At 40.3% G+C, this 21,906-nt stretch overlaps 1 protein-coding gene and 1 long non-coding RNA gene across 2 annotated transcripts in view; one reads left to right on the top strand and one right to left on the bottom strand.

Moving 5' to 3' along the window:
• Nucleotides 1-21,906, top strand: part of LOC138783678 (ubiquitin-conjugating enzyme E2 E2) — a 167,380-nt gene that overhangs the window by 120,856 nt on the left and 24,618 nt on the right. The window contains exon 4 of the mRNA XM_069958683.1: nt 16,852-16,984. Within this exon, the coding sequence (XP_069814784.1) occupies nt 16,852-16,984 (133 nt within the window). The remainder of the gene's footprint in view (nt 1-16,851; nt 16,985-21,906) is intronic.
• Nucleotides 15,614-21,906, bottom strand: part of LOC138783679 (uncharacterized) — a 163,717-nt gene continuing 157,424 nt past the window's right edge. The window contains exon 3 of the long non-coding RNA XR_011361731.1: nt 15,614-15,764. This is a non-coding gene — a long non-coding RNA (uncharacterized lncRNA). The remainder of the gene's footprint in view (nt 15,765-21,906) is intronic.

Raw genomic sequence — 21,906 nt, 5'->3', positions numbered from 1 at the left:
TAGGCTATTGAGTAAATTGTATTCATTCAAGTGATCCTGCACTCAAATATAAGGGAATGCACATCCAGCAAATCTCACATCCGTTCTTATTATCCAAATGACTCTCTTTACTATGGGGAGCAATGCAAAAATAACTTGTAGAGCAACATGGAATTTAAAATGATCATCTTATTGGTCTGAACTTCACACATACATTTTATATCAATCTATGCTAATCATCAGATTATTTGGCTGGTGTGCAGGGATTATTGGTACAGTCATTTGTGGTCTCATAGCAAGGACCTCTGAATTAAATCCGTCCTTACAAACAGGATTCATGGATTACAGACCAGCAAACATATGATTGGTTTTTCACTGTGTATCTACTAGTAATCTGTTGACAATGCTGTTGACAATATATCCATACACATGGAGCTAGATGGAGCTTTGGACATTTTCTTTTCTTTTTATGGAAAAAGACAGAAAGCCACAGTATTAAATTGGAGGCATATGAGTTGTATAAGAGGCCCTGTAAATATTATGGCTCTGTACAAAACAGCAGTGTGCATGAACATTTCAGATTTAACACCCCTTTCTGCATTGTAATGAATATATATATATATATATATATATATATATATATATATATATATACGAACATATATGCCAGCCATTTAACCACTTGAATACCATGGTCAGTAGTGACTGCGGCAACTAGGAGGTCAGTTGGATAACAGATAAAGGAAATTCTTGTCCAATGTAACGACGGAATGCCATTGGCTTGTCTTGACAGCCTGATGCCTAATAAAGACCACCAAGATTGGTCCAGCACAGTACACACATATTTAAGTCCTAAGGTTTAAAGCGAATGTGCAACTTCAATTACAATAATATCCCTTATATACGACCTTTTAGGCACTCCTGCGCTGAATCAGCTGATGCTGGAACCTGAAAGCAGGACAGAGAGAGGAGAGAAGTCACCTGGGTGGGGATATCTGCACCCTGGGGAGTCAGGCCCGCCTCCAGTGCACCAACAAACCTTATTTACATATCTGGATAATGGCAAAGGACCCAGGCAACTCAGCAGCTGATTCAGCACAGCTGCGTCTATATGCTAAAAAGTAAGGTTATTATTGTACTTGAAGTAGTACATTTGTTTTATTGAAGTCTTAAAAAAATAAAAAATAGAAAAGCGTAGTTCGCACCCCTTTCGCTTGTAAAACTATGTAAAAAAATTATAACTGATAAACAAAATGGAAAGGTAATGAAAAAGTATTTACAAAATAGTGCAATAAAGACCCAACACAGTTCTATCAAGGGAAAAAGTATTTTATTTTTTATTTAAGTAGTAAAATAACAAAACTATATGTATAACTATAGTAATAACCATAATTGTAGTGACCCGTAGAATATTATGTTCGCAGGAACTGGGAAACCAGCAATCCAGTCACCGGTGGTTTTTACAAAGCGTTCCCTGTTTGTTGCAATTCTTTTATGGTTTTCTCTATTGTATTTAATGTGGAGAATTACCAGAGCAAATGTAAAAGCACAGCAAGCATACTAAAACTGGTTCTTTACCAGAAACATTTTGGCAGAACTGAATGTTTGAGCATACTGGTTTTCTATGGTTCTTACTCTGCAGTTATGGGACAGATTAGGACGTACCACATTGCAAAGCCTTGGACCTATACTACATACTTAGAGGAGATTCATCAAACTGGTGTAAAGTAAAATTGTCTTAGTTGCCCCTAGCAACCAATCAGATTCCACCTATCATTTTTCAAAGAACCTGTGGGGAATGAAAGATGAAATCTGATTGGTTGCTAGGGACAACTAAGACAATTCTACTTTACACCAGTTTGATGAATCTCCCCCTTAGTGTTCTAGAATTTATGTGGCTTCTTTGTTGATAAATGAGAATTTTTCTTCTTAATAGTAATAGTATTTACAGTAACCTTGGGCAACAACATACAGTAATTTGCTGCTTAATCCAGAGTGTTCGGAAGGGTCCAGCCAGGCTACAGATAAGGGCAGCAGTGACTCTGTGTGTTAATGCAGGTGGAAACCATAAGCCGAAAATTATGCAGTACAGCTTAAGATTGTTGGAAAGTTCAAAAACAAAACACAAGGACTCTCAAGAATCCTCTGCCTTTTCCTGCAGTGTAAAAAGAACACATGGAAGACTACGGGGATTTCCTGGGATCAAGGTTTGCTAGGGGACATAAAGGCTGCTGTAATGTTATGTAATTATACGATGCATCTACCAGCTTCGGAGCGTAAAACAATCATGTACAGTTATCCCACAACTTACAGTGGCCTCAGGTTACAATATTTTTAACACACAATGGTCTCTCCTGGACCGTTGTAACTTGAAACTACATTCAGTATACAATGCTACCAACCAGATCCACAACACATGCATTTTACTGGTAAACCCCTGTATTACTGAACTGCATGCAATAATGCAGCGCCCCCCTACAGTGCAGTGCGGTACTACACGTCCTGTACTGCTCTTTACCTGTCCCTGGATGAACGACAGGTAAAGATTGGTTTCTAGTACATTTCTAGTAGTCTGCGTCAAGTGATTTACAGTTTATAGCCCCTATTTTTTTTACTTTTATATGTAAGGTTGTAGTTATCTGCATAGTTTTATTTATTCTTCATTTGTTGATGTTGGCACTTTTAGGTGCTTTAGAAACAGTTAGTAATTTTCCTTGGAGTTTTGGCAATGCTGTTCTATTCCAATAGGATCTCCAGTCCGGTTCCCGATCATCCAGATCATTATTATACACTTATGCCCCGATAAATTTTCATAGCGAGACAGCCCCTTAACCCTTAGGCGACCCTGGACGTACCCGTACGTCCAGGGCCACCTCACCGCGTTCAGAGCGGGGCCGCGCTCTGAACCGCCGCGGTCCCGGGTGCCGCTTGTAGCCCGTGACCGCGGGTATTAGCGGGCATGGTCTGATCGTCGTGCCCGCTAATACAGTAATCGGATGCAGCTGTCAAAGTTGACAGCTGCATCTGATTACCGAATGCAGCCGTTCCCTGGTGTCTTACCCCTTCCGGGGTCAGCGCCTTAATGGCGCTGATCCTGGCTCGGCACTCGATTGCTTCCGGCTGCAGCAGCCGGAAGCAATCGATGTGCCTATCTCATCGATCTGTGCTGCATATCTATGCAGCACAGATCTGAATGAGAGATCAGTGCACTTAAACTAGAAGTCCCCCAGGGTGCTTCTAGTATAAGTGTAAAAGTTAAAATAAAAGTGATGTTATTAGTAAAAAGCCCCCTCCCCTAATTAAAGTCAGAATCACCCACCTTTTCCCATGTTATAAATAAAAATAAACAAATAAATAAATAAACATGTTTGGTATCGCCGCGTGCATAATTGCCCAAACTATTAATTAATCACATTACTGATCTCTCACGGTAAATGTAAGCGCAAAAAAATCCCAAAGTGAAAAATTTTCGCATTTTTGGTCGCATCAAATCCAGAAAAATTGTAATAAAAAGCGATCAAAAAGTCGCATATGCGCAATCAAGGTACCGATGGAAAGAACACATCATGGCGCAAAAAATAACACCTCACACAGCCCCATAGACCAAAGGATAAAAGCGCTAGTGGGGTCACTGCACTTAGGTGTATTCCTGTTTATTGGCATTTAGAAAAATAAAAGAATTTCTCTGCTTCAAGTGCTGGATTGCCGACTTCTTTTCAAAAGCGTTATAAGCCTGGGAATGGAGCGATTTTTAGGAACATATATATGTTAACAATGGTTTGAATTTTTTACAGGCCATCAGATAATATAAAAGTTATACATGTTACATATCGTTGTAATCGAAACAACTTGAGGAACATATATAACAAGTCAGTTTTACCCCAGGGCAAACGGCGTAAAAACGAATACCCCCCCAAATAAAAGAAATGCGCTTTTTTTTTTCAATTTCACCACACTTTGAATTTTTTTCTGGTTTCGCAGTGTACTTTATGAAAAAATTCAGCCTGTCATTGCAAAGTACAATTAGTGGCGCAAAAAATAAGGGCTCATGTGGGTTTCTAGGTGAAAAAATACAAGTGCTATGGCCTTTTAAGCACAAGGAGGGAAAAACGAAAATGCAAAAATTTAAATTGGCCGGGTCCTTTAAGGCAGTGCTTCTCAAACTGTGAGGCGGGCCTCACCAGTGAGGCGCCCCCTAGTTGTTGGTGAGGCCCAGCTCAGGAGCCAGTTTTCACAACAGTGACTATGATCTGCACAGTCCTTTTGCTGTTGGCAAAAATCTCCATTTTAGCAACATTATTAACTTATTTTGTACTTGCTTTATTGGTATATAGAGCTTGGGAGATGGGTGAGAGGAGCCCTAGCATTATTTTCAGCTTTTAAATGGACTTTCACCACAGATAGTGAGGCCCAGTCATCCTCTTGGTCAGTCTGGTGAGGCCCAGGCATTGCCTTGGTTTGCTGGGTGAGGCTCCAGTAGAAAAAGTTTGAGAAGCGCTGCTCTAAGGGTTAAAGGATAATAATAATAGCCACCTGCTTATACCTAATGAATGGCATAATAAACCTTTACACATGATTGAGATTTTACATCTGAATCATTGGCTTTGTAAACAATATTTCCATCATTGATCCCTTTGCTCATTTACATGGGTCAGTCAGTGTTATTACAGTGACAGTTGTTCCCATCTGGGCCTTTAGCTTTTTCCTTTTGTTAGATCATAGGAAAGTCAGGCCTGCAAACCTGGAGGCAGAACAATCAATTTCCCGTTGAGAGGTTGACAATTGCAGAGTAAATGTGTAGGACAAATGTCACCCCTGAAGCCGTTAATCACATGTGACCTTGAAATCTACATGGATGGTTAACTACTCAATGAGTCCATGTTCTAGCTCCTTTTGAATGGTCACTTATGTGTCACCTATACTTTCTTGTAGTACTGGTACATATTTTTATTTTTGGATTGTCAATTTGTATTGTATTTAAAAAATAATTGTGTCATTATTTATTTGAATATATTATTTTCTGTACCTGATTATGGGGGCAGCCATCTTGCCCAAGCTGCTTTGTAAAAGCATTTAGAGATCTACTTTATACAGCGGCAGCATGGAGCATATGAACCTAACCTATAGATTGGAAGTGTTCTTTGACTTCTATTGGAGAGTGTTCTAGGTCATGCTAAGTGTGACCTGTGCATTGACCTGTAGTGAATGGTGGATCTTGTGTTAGCTATATAAACCTTCATCTTTCATTGTGGAAAATTGAAAGGAAGTGTCAGTCTATTATTAGGATCAGTGACCAGAAAGAAAATGCAAAGTCTTTGCATATAGCAAACAGTGCCTCTTTACAAGAACGCTAACCTAGTAAAGAAGCAGAACATGGACATATACTCTGAGCTGTACAGTGTATGGCTCTTTTTTAAAAAACAGTTTATAATGGAAGCTACAAGACAGTGCCAGCTCCATTGTACAATGGATACCAACAGCTTCCCATGGACACCATTAATATACTGTACAGTAGGGTTAATCTTTTGGCAGGAATAATAGCGTTGGCTCCTTTAACACAAATATAAATAGAGTCAAAACATTTTGTGTGTAGATGGCAGCAAACAATGCTACTAGCAAACACGTACCAAAGAAAGGCTAGCTGCTGACTGGCATTGTTGACTATGTATGATTATTTTGTGACTTATTTATATGTCTTTCTGTCATTGGGGGGAGGGGGTTATTTTGGCAAAAATTGTGTTACGGCGTTGTGATGACAGGGTCGATTATCTGCGGTTTATAGCAATAAATTACACTTAGCTCTTTCAATTGTGTCTCATAGTAAATGTTTCCTATAATGTATTATTATGTGAAGGAGGGATGCATATGTAAAGGTAAACGATTCCCTTTGACTTTTTAATGAGACATATTAGTACATCTGAATGCTGCGTGCTCTTGCCGGTACTATCATAAATCATGATGATATTAGAAAGAGTGGGGGATCACTGGGGTTACACAGCGGAACCTGTAATAACACATATAGATGTAACAAATAGACTGAGAATAATGAGCAATGCTGTATTCTTCTAATTGTTTACAGTAATTAATAAATCCCCTAAGTAAATGTCAGGGTATTGTACTTATGAGACACCTTGTATACATCATATATGTATATAGGAAAATTTGGGCAGCAAAACAGTTTATCAGCCAAATTTTGATGTCAGATCCTAATTCCATGGAATGAGTTTTTTCATTTAGAAATTTAACTTTGTCAAAACAGAGAGCTGGGGGAATAGAACAGAAGACATAAATGATGTTAAGGCACGTAAGCAAAAAAGAAGTCATAGGTGTGCAGAAACATGATGGGTGAGAGTTATCAGCAGCTATAGCTATGCCCCCCCTATAGCTATCAGCAGATATAGCTTGTTCCCTTTGTGTAAAGCAATAAGAGCTTAACACAAAGGGAACAAGGCATAGCTATAGCTGATGATAACTCACACCCATCATGTTTCTGCACACCTATGACTTTGACCTAACCTTGGATGTCTATAAATAGGCTCTGATGACTGGCATCCAAAACCGGATGACACTTCTGCAACAAATGAAAATTTTGCATAGGGCATTGTCAGGACGTTTTCTTTGGGTTCATTTTTTAAGATAAAGTTCTTGTGACCTATGGAGGCAAAACAGTTTGGCCTTTGGAAACAATGGGACCTTTGTAGATATAAAAGCATTATACAGGTGTGAGCCAGGAATCAGTAATCCCTATATAAGGATAATGTTGTGATCACCTGACCATATGGGGCCATATGAAGTGGAAGCAGTTTGAAGCAAATGTACCAGCAGGTACATGGCTTTAAGATTTTTACATCAATAGATTGACGCTTAGATGCCAGTACCGCGGTCCTTTTTTTGAACCGCGGCCCAGTTCCTGCGCATGGTGCTTGTTATTCCCGGTCACCAGCCCGGCCTGAAGCACTGGAGGCGGGCCTGTATGCCCCCGGTGTGACATTCCGTCCTCCCCTCTGTGACGCGGATCCATTAGAATCAATAGGGCAACGTCAAAGAGAGTTTTGTCACACTGGGGGGCAGCAGGCTGGCCTCCAGTTCTTCTTCTTCAAGACAGCGCTTTTTCCATAGGATTTTATTTTTTATCATTTTTTGGTCTTTTAAGCAATTATTTAAGAGTATTATCATCCTTTCTCTTCTTTTCTGAAAGAATATCTTAAGGTAGCCATACACATTAGATAAAAGTAGGTTAATGATTGAACAAAAATTATCATGTGATGAACGATCCTTCACAGACATAGCCATTCACATTTTAGTCCATATTGACCATGAATGTTGTTTAAAATGATCAGTGGCATTGGACGAAGGACGAATATTGAGGAAATGTTCTGATAATATTTTTTTATGAAAGATCATTTGTGAATGAAAGAGCTTTCTTAAAAGAACAGCCTTTTGTCTGACTTCCGTCTGAAAATTTCCACCACTGACAACTTCTTTTCAGACAGTAAAGTTGCATGCACACGTCTTTGATATACGGGCCGCAAGCGATCTGACTGTGGATTATCTCTCAATGGAAAAAGGGATCATAAGGTGATTTCCCATGAGAACTGACCCCTATTACCACCAACATTATCCATCATGGTCGTTCGAAAGACTGTGAGCACCAGGTATGGCCGACTAAAGGCTAAGGTGTATGGGAACCTTAAAGCTGATTTATGATCAGATCTAACTGGACCAAAGAAAGGCTAATAAGAAGCCATTCAGATAAAAAAAAAGACTTTACTCATAACTGAAGCCGTAGAACACAAACTACCTTTTTTAAGACTTATGGAGATGGAATTGTTTTGCCACAATAAGCATAAAGCAAGAACAAATAACTGTTTTTCAAACCCTTAAGTCCATCCCCTTGTCCTCTCTGCCTTTTAGGAGCCATTACCCTTATTTCCCATCATCTGAGCATTACGAGGGTTTGTTTTTGAACTTTTTCTTTGCACCCTTCACCTTTAGGATAAAATATTCTGTGAAGTAAAACAATACTTATTTACGGGATGAGTACTTTACTATTTTTATTATTTGTAGATACAATTGTCTACAGTGTTTCATCAAGTTTAATCATGCAAATAGTCTTCTCACATCTTCCTTTCCCCTACAAAAATATTAAGCAATATCTGCGAGGGGAAAAAATTGTAATGGAAAGAGTACTTCCTTATCCTATTTGGCCTAATGTAATAGGATTTACTAAAGGATCAAGTGGGATCTATTTGTTATGCAGCACTCATCCGGATACAGCTGTCTGTACATCTTTTGTCATCCTTGTTACCTTGCGTTTAAATGTCATGAATTTTAATTGTTCATGTTTTTGAGAAAATGGTGATTACCCTTTCACCTCTCCGGCACTGCAAGAAAACCACTATTCAGTCCTCTTCTAGTAATATGTTTGCTAATATCCATGTCCTACAGTGAGCCATCCAAAGCCGTGTAGGTGGTTTTAATTATTCATTACTGGGTTTGTTCTTTATAGCTTTCCCAGCTGTGCTTTATTATTCAGGGTTAATGCAGACTGAGACAGATTAACCCTTGCAGTTAAGAACAGTCTGAAAAAAAAAACATTGATTAGTACCTTCAAGTAAAAACCTTTTTAGCTTTTGTTTAATTATCCAAAATATCTATCACATGTTTGACATTAAAGGGGTACTCCACTTAAGAAAGACCTTGTTAAGTCCCCACCCATAATCTTAGCTTGTTTCTACTAGGTTTCTATTACATGAATTGGGCCTTTTTTATGCAGCACATCCTGACTTAAACCCTGAAGCTCCTCGGCTCCTCTGTCCTCTTCTCCTTTTTTTGAGACCAAAGTCACATGATCTCTGTCTCTCCTGTCCTTAGTCTTAACTGCACCCACATTTCTTTTTTGTGGGGGTGCAATTTACCATTGTATTTACTCAAATTTTTTTGAATATTTGTCTCTATAATTTTGGGATTTTTTTGGCTTTCATACCAGTTTTACTATTTGGTTAATATGATTTTATCAAACATGAAGAAGAAGCAGGAGAGCACTTCCCAACATATGGAAAACTTGCCATCTTTATTCCATCAGGAGATAAATCCATAGAACAGCAGGCTAAGACGCCAGGCACATGCTTCAAACAAAGTGAAAGCTGTTTCGGGTAATCAGACCCGGGAAGTGCCGATCACTATACCTTGCTGATTGATTATTATATTATATTATTATAGTATTATTAAACCTCCTTAGAATGAAGTGTTGTTTTTGCTTTGACTTTTGCAGTGGCAGCTGATTTTTGAAAAACTACACGTTAAAATGTTACAGATCTTTTATCTGTGCTATTTACTGTATGAAGAACATCAGCCATTTTGATAAGATTACCACAGGTACACGTGATGTATGACTGACCAAACAGTATAAAAATCAAAACAATAAAAATATAAATAAAAATATGACAACAATACAATATAAGGCTGGGTTCACACTACGTATATTTCAGTCAGTATTGTGGTCCTCATATTGCAACCAAAACCAGGAGTGGATTAAAAACACAAAGGATCTGTTCACACAATGGTGAAACTGAGTGGATGGCCGTCATATAACAGTAAATAACTGCCATTATTTCAATATAACAGCCGTTGTTTTAAAATAACAGCAAATATTTGCCGTTAAATGGCGGCCATCCACTCAATTTCAACATTGTGTGAACAGATCCTTTCTGTGTTTTTAATCCACTCCTGGTTTTGGTTGCAATATGAGGACCACAATACTGACTGAAATATACGTAGTGTGAACCCAGCCTAAATATATAAACATTTGAAAAATACACAGACAATGATATTTATACCCCTGCCCATGTTTTAGTTATAAAGGCAAAAGTCAGGCATCTGGAAGGTACTGGTGACAAATAGAATGGATCTTTCTAGTATAAAGATTGGATGAGACTGATCAGATATATATATATATATATATATATATATATATATATATATAAAGCAAATGTTTGGGCGTTAAATTAAGAAGTAAAACTTTCCTGAAGGTTACGCTGATGATTCTGTACAGACTTGAATGCTGAGAACACGATTATGTGTCTTTTACGCTGCACTGCTCCAGCATGTTTCTCCATTTATACGTTCCACTACATTTTTCTCACATTGGATAGCTGGAGAAGCAGTAAAGCGATCCAATGCACATTATTTAAAAGGCTCTTTGGGGATTTGACTCTTAAAGCTGGATTTGGTCCTTGATTGTCATAGCTTTTAATGCTGATCAAGCTACAATGTGTGATGCTCTTCTTACCTCGCCTCCGGAGACCTGTCATTAGCTGGAGAATATGAATTGAAATAACATCAGCAGTTTAAACCAGATTTGTCTTTGCAAGCTTTAACTAAGACTTGTACATGATCTGGGCTGTTTCTAGCTAAATTAGTTCCCAAGGAAGCAACTTTGCATGGGTGTCTTCATTTGCTTGGCTTGAAGGGAGCTGACCTGTCAGACAGTGGATTTTAATTGGAATAATTTTTTATGACGCCAGTATTTCGATGAGCTGTGGAGAGATGCTGATGGCTTCCTCTTGTATATACTGAGGACCCTGCAGAAAACAAACCTCCTAGCATTATATATGAAAAAACTGTAAGATAAAAATTGTATTTTGATACATATGTATTACATTTTGGTTCTTCATATCAGCACCCCCTGCCATCTTATTGTCAGTCTCTGCTGAAATTGTCTGTATTTTTATCTAGTAGGGATTATCATAGGCCACCCTCTACTCTGCACATGAAATAGGTATGTGGATTCACTTGTAGGATCTTTATACTTTTAGGGTTAAAAAAAACACCCAAAATCTAGTCATTCGGGGGACAAGAATTCTCTCCCCTGTTCTCATGATCAGCGGGGGTCCCAGTGGTTGGATCAACTTAAAACAGAATGTCCAGCACCACTTGTTTATTAAAACGTACATCCTTTATTGATATTGATTATAAGTTGGTATATCTGACTTATGGCAGGTAAGTCCCAGGCATCACTATGGGGTCTCTCCAAACACGCCAGGTGCCACATGTTGGATGTAATACTTTTAATGCATATCAATAAATGATATACGTTTTAAGAAGTTTGGGCAGTGCTGAGCATTGAGTATCAAGTTCTACATTGTGTGAGACATGTGACTGGTTTAGGGACACTAGGTAATAAGTGGTGAGCTGATTTTGTATATACTGTATTGACATTGGACTAAATGCTGATAAGTCATAATTGTGGGATAATGCCTTATGTATCACATATAGTATTCACAGGGTGTGCCGTAAAAAGATCTGATAAATGCAACAACTGCATCTCAAGGTCATGCGGCCGCTCCAGTCTATACCACATGGTTGTATAAGCTGGGGGTCCAAGAGGTATGCTGTTACACAACTGCCAGTAAGGTCTATGGGAATCACAGTGTGGGACTCACGTCTAGCAGACATTTATGCCATATCCTATATAAAGGGGAACAGACCTATTTTATTGCATGAATTGGATTATGACCTTTTGAGCACCATTTAAATTCAATCTTTTAATGACTATCCCATCACTTTATAATCAATAGAGCCACTCCTTTTCTTGTAAACAATATATGTAGAATAAGACTATAGGGTGTGAACATTCCCTAAGCGAGGGCAGCAATATGGTCCTTTTTTCCTTTAGATGAAAGCGACATAATATTGATATCTTTATCTTTTATTTGATGAATGTTATGTGTGGTTACAATGTATGACAGACATGGTGACAGGTTTATTCCTTTATTCTTCATAGCAGTTTATCCCTCTTTAACCTGCACGTGAGGGTACTTTGACATTCAATTGTTGTTGACAATAAAATGTCTGCTATCTGTGGCGCTATATCTGCGGTGTCACTGTGGTGATGGCCATACATTATGACTATTATACAGAGAGACAGTGAAGGGTACACAGCCTCGTTTTAATCTTGCTCTCCGGAAAGCTGAGGGGACTGTCAGAGTCAGCGTATGTCTTGTTGTATATCAGTGTCACTCTGTCAGCCGGATCAGAAAGCAGATGGCATTACATTCCCATGGTAGGAATAGGCTATCGGAGCTGTCACTCCTGAACCCACCATTGTCTTGTCAATTATTTGTGTGGCCGCATGGAGTCCTGGAATCTATGTGATCGGCCACTGTCATTAAATAACGGCCATTGTTTAATGAAAACTAATGTTGTGTGTATGTGGCCTAAAGCGGTATTCTTGAGAGAGTTTGTTTTTTTCGGTCATCCAGATGTGTCAGAAATGTAGTTTGGATCTGATCTCGGTTCTGAGACCTGCTGTAATTTTTAGTTATAGTTGGGAGAAGCGTGTGCGGCCATGACCTTCACTCCATGGCTGGCCTTGGCATTTAATACAGCCAGTCTGCTTTAACCCCTTAACCCCCAGTCCATTTTTCTTTTTTGTACATCTGTGTTGTCCTCTTTGTGTGTAAAAGGCCATAGCGCTTGCATTTTTTCACCTATAGACCCACGTGATCTCTTATTTTTTACGACACCAATTGTACTTTGCAATGACAGACTTCATTTTTCCATAAAATAGGCTGAAAAACTGGGAAAAAATTATTTGCGCATTAAAATAAAAAATAAAAACTATTTTTTTTTTTTCATTTTATGGAGTTTCGTGTTTACGCCAGTCGCCCTATGGTCAAACTGACATTGTCTACGTTACTCAAATCAATACAATTACAACAAGAGGCAGCTTATATAACTTTTATTTTCTCTTATGGATTTAAAAAAATAAAAAAACCTTTTTAAAAAACTAAATGTGTTTTAAAATTGCTCTATTACTGTCCTTATAATGCTTTTATTTATTGGTCTGCAGGGCTTTGTGAGGTGTCATTTTTTTGCACCATGACCTGTACTTTCCATCGGTAGCTTGCTTGTGTATATCCGACTTTTTATTACAATTATCCAGATTTGGCGTGACCAAAAATGTGCAATTTGGCACTTAGTTTTTGTTTTTTTTTGCTTACTCCATTTACCTTGCAAGATCAGAAATGCCATAATTTAATAGTTTGTGCTTGTTTATAACCATTTAAATGCAGCTGTCAGCTTTGACAGTTGCATCTAAATGGCTGATTATCCAGGCACGGCGATCTACTGCGCTGGCTAATGCCCGTGGTCCCTGGCTGCTGATATCAGCCAGGAGCCGCACACTTCAGAGCGGGGTCATGTCATGACTCCCCTCTAAAACTCCCCACCACAGGACACGACGGCACATCCTTATGCGGATGGGTTGGGGTAAAAGGGAAACTGTCAGCAGGTTAGATTAATCTATCCTGCTGTTAGCTCTCTATTGTACACAAAGTGTGCTGAGGAAGAAGGTATGTCTCTTACTTTCACCCTCAGCCGTTTCCTTGCAGTTTGTAATTTAACTCAGCGTCTAGTAAGACCGTTTGGCGCACTCGGGGCGGAGCTACTGCCCCCAGAGCACAAATCCGTCCCGCTCCACTGATAATCCTTAGAAGGGATGGGCTAGCTGGGGGCAGTTTAATGCCATAGCCCCACTCCCAGTGCCCTAAACAGCCTTACTAGATGCTGAATTAAACTACAAACTGCACAGAAATAGTGCAGAGGAGAAATGTAATAGGGCACAATAGGGTCATATCAGCAGGTTAGATTCATCTAACCTGCTGATTGGTTCCCTTTAACGGGAACCAATCATAAGCATTGCACATATAAAAGCACTAGCAGTGCCCAAAAATGAGGTCATAATGTTTCTTACCAAGTTTAATTTGCAGTCCGGTAACTGTATATGCAGGAAACATTACTTTTAATGCAGTGCACAGGGATTATTAGCAAGGCATTGGGGTGGAGATAGGGCTGTGACTAGCCACGGCTCTTTGCCTGTCAGAACACTTTCCGTAGGTGACTGACAGTAAAAAAGGCTTTTACGTCACACTCTTCCAGGACATAGAAGCCTCTAATTTTTAGTCCTCTTTGGCTGTGTTTACACATTGCAGTTCCCTTGCAGTACTGTTGCGATACTGCGTGACAGTATAATGGACACAGCTTTTAAGCAAAATTCAGATTGTGCAGTTGAACTCATTATTACCCTGTATGCATTATACATTGTTTGCCTGTTTGGGACAGGATTTTCTGGTATTGTGGGTCTCAATGTGAAGCTGTGTTCTAGGTCCAGGTCATCCCGTGGATGATTATAATAAACCATGTGAATGTCTTTAATCAATAATCATTTGATTCATTAGGCAGTGAACGGCTCATTGAGCAGATTACTAGGAGGCCGTTGTGTCAGGGATCCCGCAGCTTAGAATACAGTAGATGGAGGCTGTGTGGAGGCATCCTGCTGACTGCAGGTTTCATTAGAGACCAAGAACACTGCCGCTGCCAAGATCTTGTTTTCCTGCGAATGCAACTCGCTGCTTTGAGAAAAAAAAAAAAAAAATATATATATATATATATATATATATATATATCATATTTACACCTAGTAGTGTGCCGTCATCAAGCCATAGACTGCAGAGCAGTACAGCATACGTTTCTATGTTTTTGATTGCTTTTACAGTTGAAAAAACTGGGTTTTAAAAACTGAACTAAAAAAAAAACATGCTTTTGACCTGTAGTATCACATACACATCATCAACTAAAATATCTTTTGGTCAGCCATGTTCCTTCAGCATCCCCCTGTGTTCCCATCTGCATCAGCATTAGGAGCCTCCATTGCAAACTCTGTTACAAAATGGCGGACAAAATAGCACATCATGCTGGTAAAATGCCAGGAACCTGATGGACCACATTGGGGTTTACACAGGGCGATGTGTGGGCAGTAACAATTCATTTCCTGGCCACACAAAAGATGCATTCAGCTGCCGTACTACCTTTTTGTCAGACAATTATTGGCTTTTTTTTTTTTTATAAGATCAGATTGTCGAGAACAAGCATTCCCATAAACGCTCATTCCCTCAATAATCTGCCCATATAAAACGGCCTTTAACCTGGCAACAGATTCCCTTTAAGACTAGTGTTGATAATTCAGGTCTTTCTCTGGGTAAAGTAGTTGTGTTGTCTGAACGTATTTACAAACCTGCAGAGCATAGTACAGGAAATATAACGGTGTCAGGCTAGGAATTCCCAGAAGAGTCAACCTTGTAAGAGAAATGTGCTGACACCAATACAGTCTCCAAGATGGCTGCACTCTATTCAGCATTTCATGCAAGTCTAAAATATTTACCAACGATAAGGCAAGGACGGAGCAAATGCCACCGAATATTTACTGTGATTAGAGACGCTGATGTGTGTGCAGGGCAACTACTTATTCATGGCACGCGCCTCCCGAGGAGCCTGGAAAGCCTCCAAGGGTTATCACTCACAGGATGAACAAAATAATAAAGCCTAATAAATATTAAAAGTTAATTCGGCTGAGCGTTTCCCATCTAGGAATCTATAGAACGACAGCTCTGGTAGGAGAAGCAGCTCATTCAGCAGATCTTCATTTTCCTTTTCATGCTTTTTTCCCTATTCAAGGAGCAGTTCTGTATCAGAATAATCATTCAAGCACAATACATATACAGAGGTTTTCTTCCAAATTAAAAGCCATTTATTGTAACAAAAATTGCTGGAGTAGAATCCTTACATTGTCCCAATGGGGAATTCTATGCCAAATATTATGATGGAAAAGTGATGACAGTCACCTGCAGAGAAAATGGTTCCAACACGCCTGCCAAGCACTCACTCTGTGGAGGAGATTTCTGTTTGCTTAACAACTTGTTCCTAGTTGTTCTTAAAGGGTTAATCTGGAGAAAGAAAATAGTGGTGTCAGAAAGTTATACAGATTTGTAAATGGTGTCTATTAAAAAATCTCCAGTGTTTTAGTACTTATCAGCTGCTGTATGTCCTGCAAGAAATGGTGTATTCTTTCCAGTCTGACATAGTGCTCTCAGCTGTCTCCTCTGTTCATGAGAGGAACTGATCCAATTAGGAGAGGTTCTCTATGGTGATTTGCTGCTGTTCTGGACAGTTCCTGTCATGGACAGAGATTGCAGCAAAGAGCACTTATAAAATGAGAAAATGCTTTTTTTTATCTATATAAAATTTTTAGTCTAGTTCTTTTTGAGATTTTTCTGTATTATAGTGTATCAGGGTTTTAATGATTTACTGTGCACATGGAATATACACAGGCATATTTCAGGGCCTTTGTTAGGCTCACACATGACATAATAGTATTATAAAGTGCATCTTTCACATGTTTTATGCATATGAAACCACTGGAACAGTCAAATGCATATCCCTATAGAAGCTGTTGGTGCATTCAATTTGCTAAAGGAAAACACTTTTATTTTTGGGGGGCCGAGAGTGTCCCAAAGGGGTGTGGCTGGGGGACCACTATGCCCCCTGGGCTGCAGTGCCATTTCCCTGTGGCTTCACATCCGCAGACTATGCAATAGTTGTCCTGCACTCAGGGGCTTAACTACCACTGTAGCAGCCTTAGCAGCTGCTATGGGGCCTGTCACATCTGGGGGCCCGGTGACCCGCTCCTTGAATACACTTGGCCCCGTAAGCTGTCATGATTTGCAGCACGTGGTGACTGTGCAGGCCTCCCAGATTATGCAAATGTCCCTTTAACTGCAAGCACTCTTGATGAGCACTAGCAGTTAAGAAGTTATGACTACACTTGAAGACTTAGTGGTCAGTCGAGAAGGGAGGGGGGGGGGGGAATCAAAGGTTTGCTATGGGGCCCAGCCATTTCTAGCTATGTCCTTGCCTGCCCCACTCAGCTTTATCTCTGGTGTGCTCCCAGATCTATGATGCTTAGCTAACATTGGTAATTATTGATGTTTCCATCATATCCAACTTAGTTTGACATTGTTTGTCTTTTTGCAGTGCTGGACCCAAAGGAGATAACATATATGAATGGAGATCAACTATATTAGGTCCTCCTGGTTCTGTATATGAAGGGGGTGTCTTCTTCTTAGATATCACATTCTCACCAGATTACCCATTCAAACCACCAAAGGTAAGTGCCTCTTCTTCAAGTTATCAGTATAATTTGTGTCACTGTAATATAGATATGGAAAGTAGCTCTCCTACTATTACTGCACACCTATTGAAGGTAGCTGCACTATTAAGGTCCCATTACATGTAGTGATTATCGTGGAAAGATTTGCTATAACAATTGATAGCTAGTGAAAACTAGCGATGTAGTAGCGAACAATTCTGAGGCTCATTTTCAGTCGTTATAACAAGTTTTTAAACTGGTTGGCTGGGAGAAATGCCTTTGACATTGGTCTTAGGTAATAATGTGTCTCCAAGCTTCATAGGGAGTCCTATAGGCCAAGTAATGCTCTCTGCTAGAGAGATAGTTTTTTTTCTTCTGGAGGAGAGCTACTTTTGCCCACTTTTTTCCCAGGAAACATTGCTTGGCCTTTTATGGTCCCAATACACCTAAAAGGCTTTTTACAGGGGTCGACTATCGGCCAGGAGCCTTGCTAGAAAAGCTTCTTCAGGCGATATTTGGCCCATGTAGAAGAGACAGCGATGAGCTGATGTGCAGCCAATAGAAAAGGGAAACTGACAGCACGATTAATTGTATCCTTGTATTATTCATACGGCCGTGGAAACTGACAGCACAGATATGTATGTATGCTTGCTGTCAGTTTCCAGATCACACAAGCAGTGCATACATACCTTCTGCTTCCATTATGCTCTCTGGCTGCCACTGTATCTCCAGGCCGCTGCCCCACCTCCTCCATAATCATTGACAGTCGGAGGACTCGGGCAGTGGCCTGAAGACACAGCAGGAGCCGGAGAGCTGGACGGGAGCTGACAATTTTACTGTCAGCCCAGAATAAGGAGTGTGAAGATGACGGGTCACTCAGCAGCGTAGATGGTATGCATTGCTTGTGTGATCTGGAAACTGACAGCACTCATATATGCATATCTGTATTGCCAGTTTCCATGGCTGCACGAATGATACAAGGAACATTCGGGTGGCCTAGCCACTTGATTACTTGTGCCTTGTAAAGCCACTGCAAATGAGTGCCTAGCCCATTTGCGGCCATGGACATCCAATGATCGCCTAATGTAAAAGGACCTTTAGACTTTAGGATTCAGCCGTTAATCTAAGGTGTATGGGGCTCTACCGAACAACCACTGACAGATGATGTCAGTGGGGATAGGGGTCAGGCAGGATGGAGAATCACTGCTCGTCCCCTTTGGTGTGAAAGAGATAAGCCCCAACGAGAGCTCCCTGACTGCGGCTTACACCCCTCCCCTCAGCCTTACTGTTCGTCAGACATTTCATAGTGAGCATAGGAATGCTCCGCCGTGCTGAACATGTATGTATGTGGAGGACGTGCAGCAAGTGGGAGAGATAACTGGCGGCTGAAAGATCATTTGGCCGCCAGGTAGTGAAAATGTATGGGGATCTTTAGAGTTCTTATGCCAGATTGGTATTTTCCCCAACGAGACACATTAACACCTATGTCTCATAGATGTAGTGGAAGATAAGTGTAACATAATCTGTAATCTAATTTTGTAGTTGGAAAAGTATACAATACACTGAAGGATACGCACAAGATAGGTGTTGCTCAGCAGCAGCCTTTCCTGACTCAACCATTACATTACATTATTTTATTTCAGTGCATGTAGTTGTTTGGTCTTTAAACTTAGGATAAAAAAGTCATCCATGAAGAGAGGAGCCATAACTCTCCCACCTAGGATAAGGAAAGCTTTACTGGTAATGTACAGATAGTTATCACAGTCAGGATCCAATACAAGCCCCTGGATGAAGCATAACATCACTATCTTTATCCGAACACCTAGATGAGCAATACATTAGGCTGAGTACATTCTGTGATGTCAGAATCAATGATATTACAAGTACAGAGAGACGCTGACATGTTGCAGAATATGTGCAGGGGCAGGATTGTTGATCTCTTCCTACTAATGTTGTTGGCTTTGGCTCTGCAATGTGCTTAGGCTGATTTTATGTTTGTTACTTATCAGCATTTCATTTTCATGAACAGTGAGAAAAAGACTTTAAAAAACGTAATTAGAGACCCACAGAGTACTGGAAGAACATCTAAGGCTCATATTAATAAAAATTCTGTGCCCCAAAACTTTCTAAGCTGCCCATTATATTGTGAAAAAGCCACTGAAAACGTCACCCCTTTACTGTATGGAGTGACTGTGCAGCACAATATGGTGCAGAATCTGCATGAAACATGTTTGTCTGCAGATTGGCGATAAGTTCTGCAGTGCAATGTACGCGTGGCCTTACGGTTGCAAATGTCACTCACTACCCTTTATATTGCATTGTGAGTAAAACTATAGAATTATATTGTTTGTTAAGTTATTTTTGTGTCATCCCTTTTTTATTGAAAGTTGTACTTGACTACACATTTTAATCCAATTCTAAAGAGTTATGAACGGACTTCCCCTGCTGCCCTATAAAGAGGGTATTGTACATCTTAGTACAAACTCTAACACATTTTACCCAGTTGACAGACTTTGAAAGAGGCATCATTGGACAAAAAAAAAAGCAGGATGGTCAACAGTTTAGTCATCTAGGCCATTCTGACCAAGCTATGAAGATATATTGGGAGCGGTGTTTATTTATAAACAAATAGGTGGGCACCACTACAGTACTGTCAGTAAGGAAAACTGGGTGCAACTGATGCTTAAACTACACTATAAAAGTAAAAAGATGAGAAAAAGGAAAGCATCACACAATAATACACCCATTAAGATAGATAAAGTAGCTTTATTACTTCAAACTAACACTAAAACCTTTTAAAAGTATACAGGCCTTTATATATAATATGTCAGGAGGCTAACACTGTTGCATATAGCCAAAAAGAGTTATAACACATTCTAATGATTCTAAGGGTAGCGCTGCCTTACTGCTTGCCACATATCTCATTGACTACAGCATTCTTATATCTCCTCTCTTCTTCTGCCTGGACATGAGCTATAGAGAACACCTCAAGGGACAAGAGGCGCTGCAGTCTTCTTATAACATCACAAGCATGCGGAACAACTTTCTATAAAATACAATGCGCTTCAGTCCCTGCACACTGGAACCTACATACATACTTGATGGAGGCCCCAGCATACATGGACATGAATGTGTTGTTTTTGAATAAGAAGTGGTACCATGTGTCAGCTTGTAACTTCAGCGCCTCTTGTCCCTTGAGGTGTCTGCTACAACTAGGTTGGTGTTGAAATTTTTTAGGTGACGTTGAGAGGGCCGACATTACACTGCAAGCAAGCCCATACATGGCTCGATAATTGTAGGGAAGGGCTGCTCGGACATTGTTAGTGATGTCCATGCAGCCCTTGCTTTGGTGTATAATAAAGAACGTAAGTCGGCGGCTGTGACGATAGGACATGTTAAAATTAAAATGATCAGCCAACGATCGTTTCTGATTCGCCAGATTATCTCTCCATGTAATAGGGCCGTAAGGGTCAAACAGCAGATTATTGTCCCTAAGGGTAAATTCACACAGACATATCTGCAGGGGATTTCACGCCGAGTTTGCAGCAAAATCCGCTGCAGATACCTCCCCTGTCACTTCCAATCTTATTACATAGTTGCAGCGGGATTGTCATCCCACTGCCAGTATGTAAGTCTCGGCCTCATTAAGCCCGCCGCCAGGATGATACATTACCGGCAACACAATCCGGCCGCATCTGAGGCTCCCGAAGGTCCCGCGCAGCCAATCGGTGCACAGGCCCACCACAGTCAGTGATTGGCTGCGCTCACCTCCAGGAGCCGAGAGCCTCAGATGCTGCCGGATCGTAGTGCCGGTAATGTATCGTCCCGGGTGGCGGGGGTTAATGGGGCCGGGACTTACATCCTGGCAGTGGGATGAAATAATATTGGAACTGACAGGGAAGGTATCCGCAGCGGATTTTGCTGCGAACTCGCAGCAGGAAGTCCGCTGCGAATACGTCTGTGTGAATTTACCCTAATTGGTCATGTTACAGAGTTTAAGTGGATATTCAGGCTTTTTCTGTAACTTTGTAGCTGGCATTAAAAAGTTGGGACTTGTTTACATCTCAAAAAGGAGGAGGGGGAAACGGAGAGAAAAGCTCACACAGTTTTTTGTGTCCTCAGAAAGCAGCAGCTCAGAACTGGGGGGAGGTGACTATATAATAACAAGTAAGGAATGAATTGTTACTCTCACCATGGGCAGCAACTAGAGATGAGCGAACCTGGAGCATGCTCGAGTCCATCCGAACCCGAACTTTCTGCATTCGATTAGCGGTGGCTGCTGAAGTTGGATAAAGCCCTAAGGCTATGTGGAAAACATGGATATAGTCATTGGCTGTATCAATGTTTTCCAGACAACCTTAGAGCTTTATTCAAGTTCAGCAGCCCCAGCTAATCAAATGCCGAGCGCTCGGGTTCGGATCTACTCGAACCCGGCTCGCTCATCTCTAGCAGCAACATATCCCTCTTTAATGTATTTGCACATCCCACATACTTACAAGAATATAATAGGTGTAAAGAACAATAAATGAAACAGTATTTTTAAGAACTACAATGCTAGACAGTACAAGGCTCCTATTCTTGTCTGTTGTATAAGAAATAAATAGATGGATTGGTTTATAAATGCATTGCATTGCTTGTGTCTGTGTAACTATTCCCCTTCTTCCCATAAATTGCTGGGCCTGTCATGTGCTGCCTCAGAAAATGGTGTAATGCCTTTATGAATTCTGCTCATATTGAGGCCAAGCCATTCTTTGCAGCCAGACCATATTTTAGAAATGAGACTCTTTATTTGGAGGCTAAATAGACTATTCCCGGTGGTAGAATCCTATTCACAACATCACATGCTGTATTTTGGCAGTGTGTAAACGAAAAGCAATGACTTTTTAGGATGCTGTAGTTTAGTATGTGTTACAGTGTTTATGAGCGGTGGAGTTTACACA

Source organism: Dendropsophus ebraccatus, chromosome 2, assembly GCF_027789765.1.
Source record: "Dendropsophus ebraccatus isolate aDenEbr1 chromosome 2, aDenEbr1.pat, whole genome shotgun sequence".
NCBI lineage: Eukaryota > Metazoa > Chordata > Amphibia > Anura > Hylidae > Dendropsophus > Dendropsophus ebraccatus.
The sequence above is the reverse complement of the archived record's forward strand: the minus strand, read 5'-3'. Positions and strand labels throughout refer to the sequence as shown.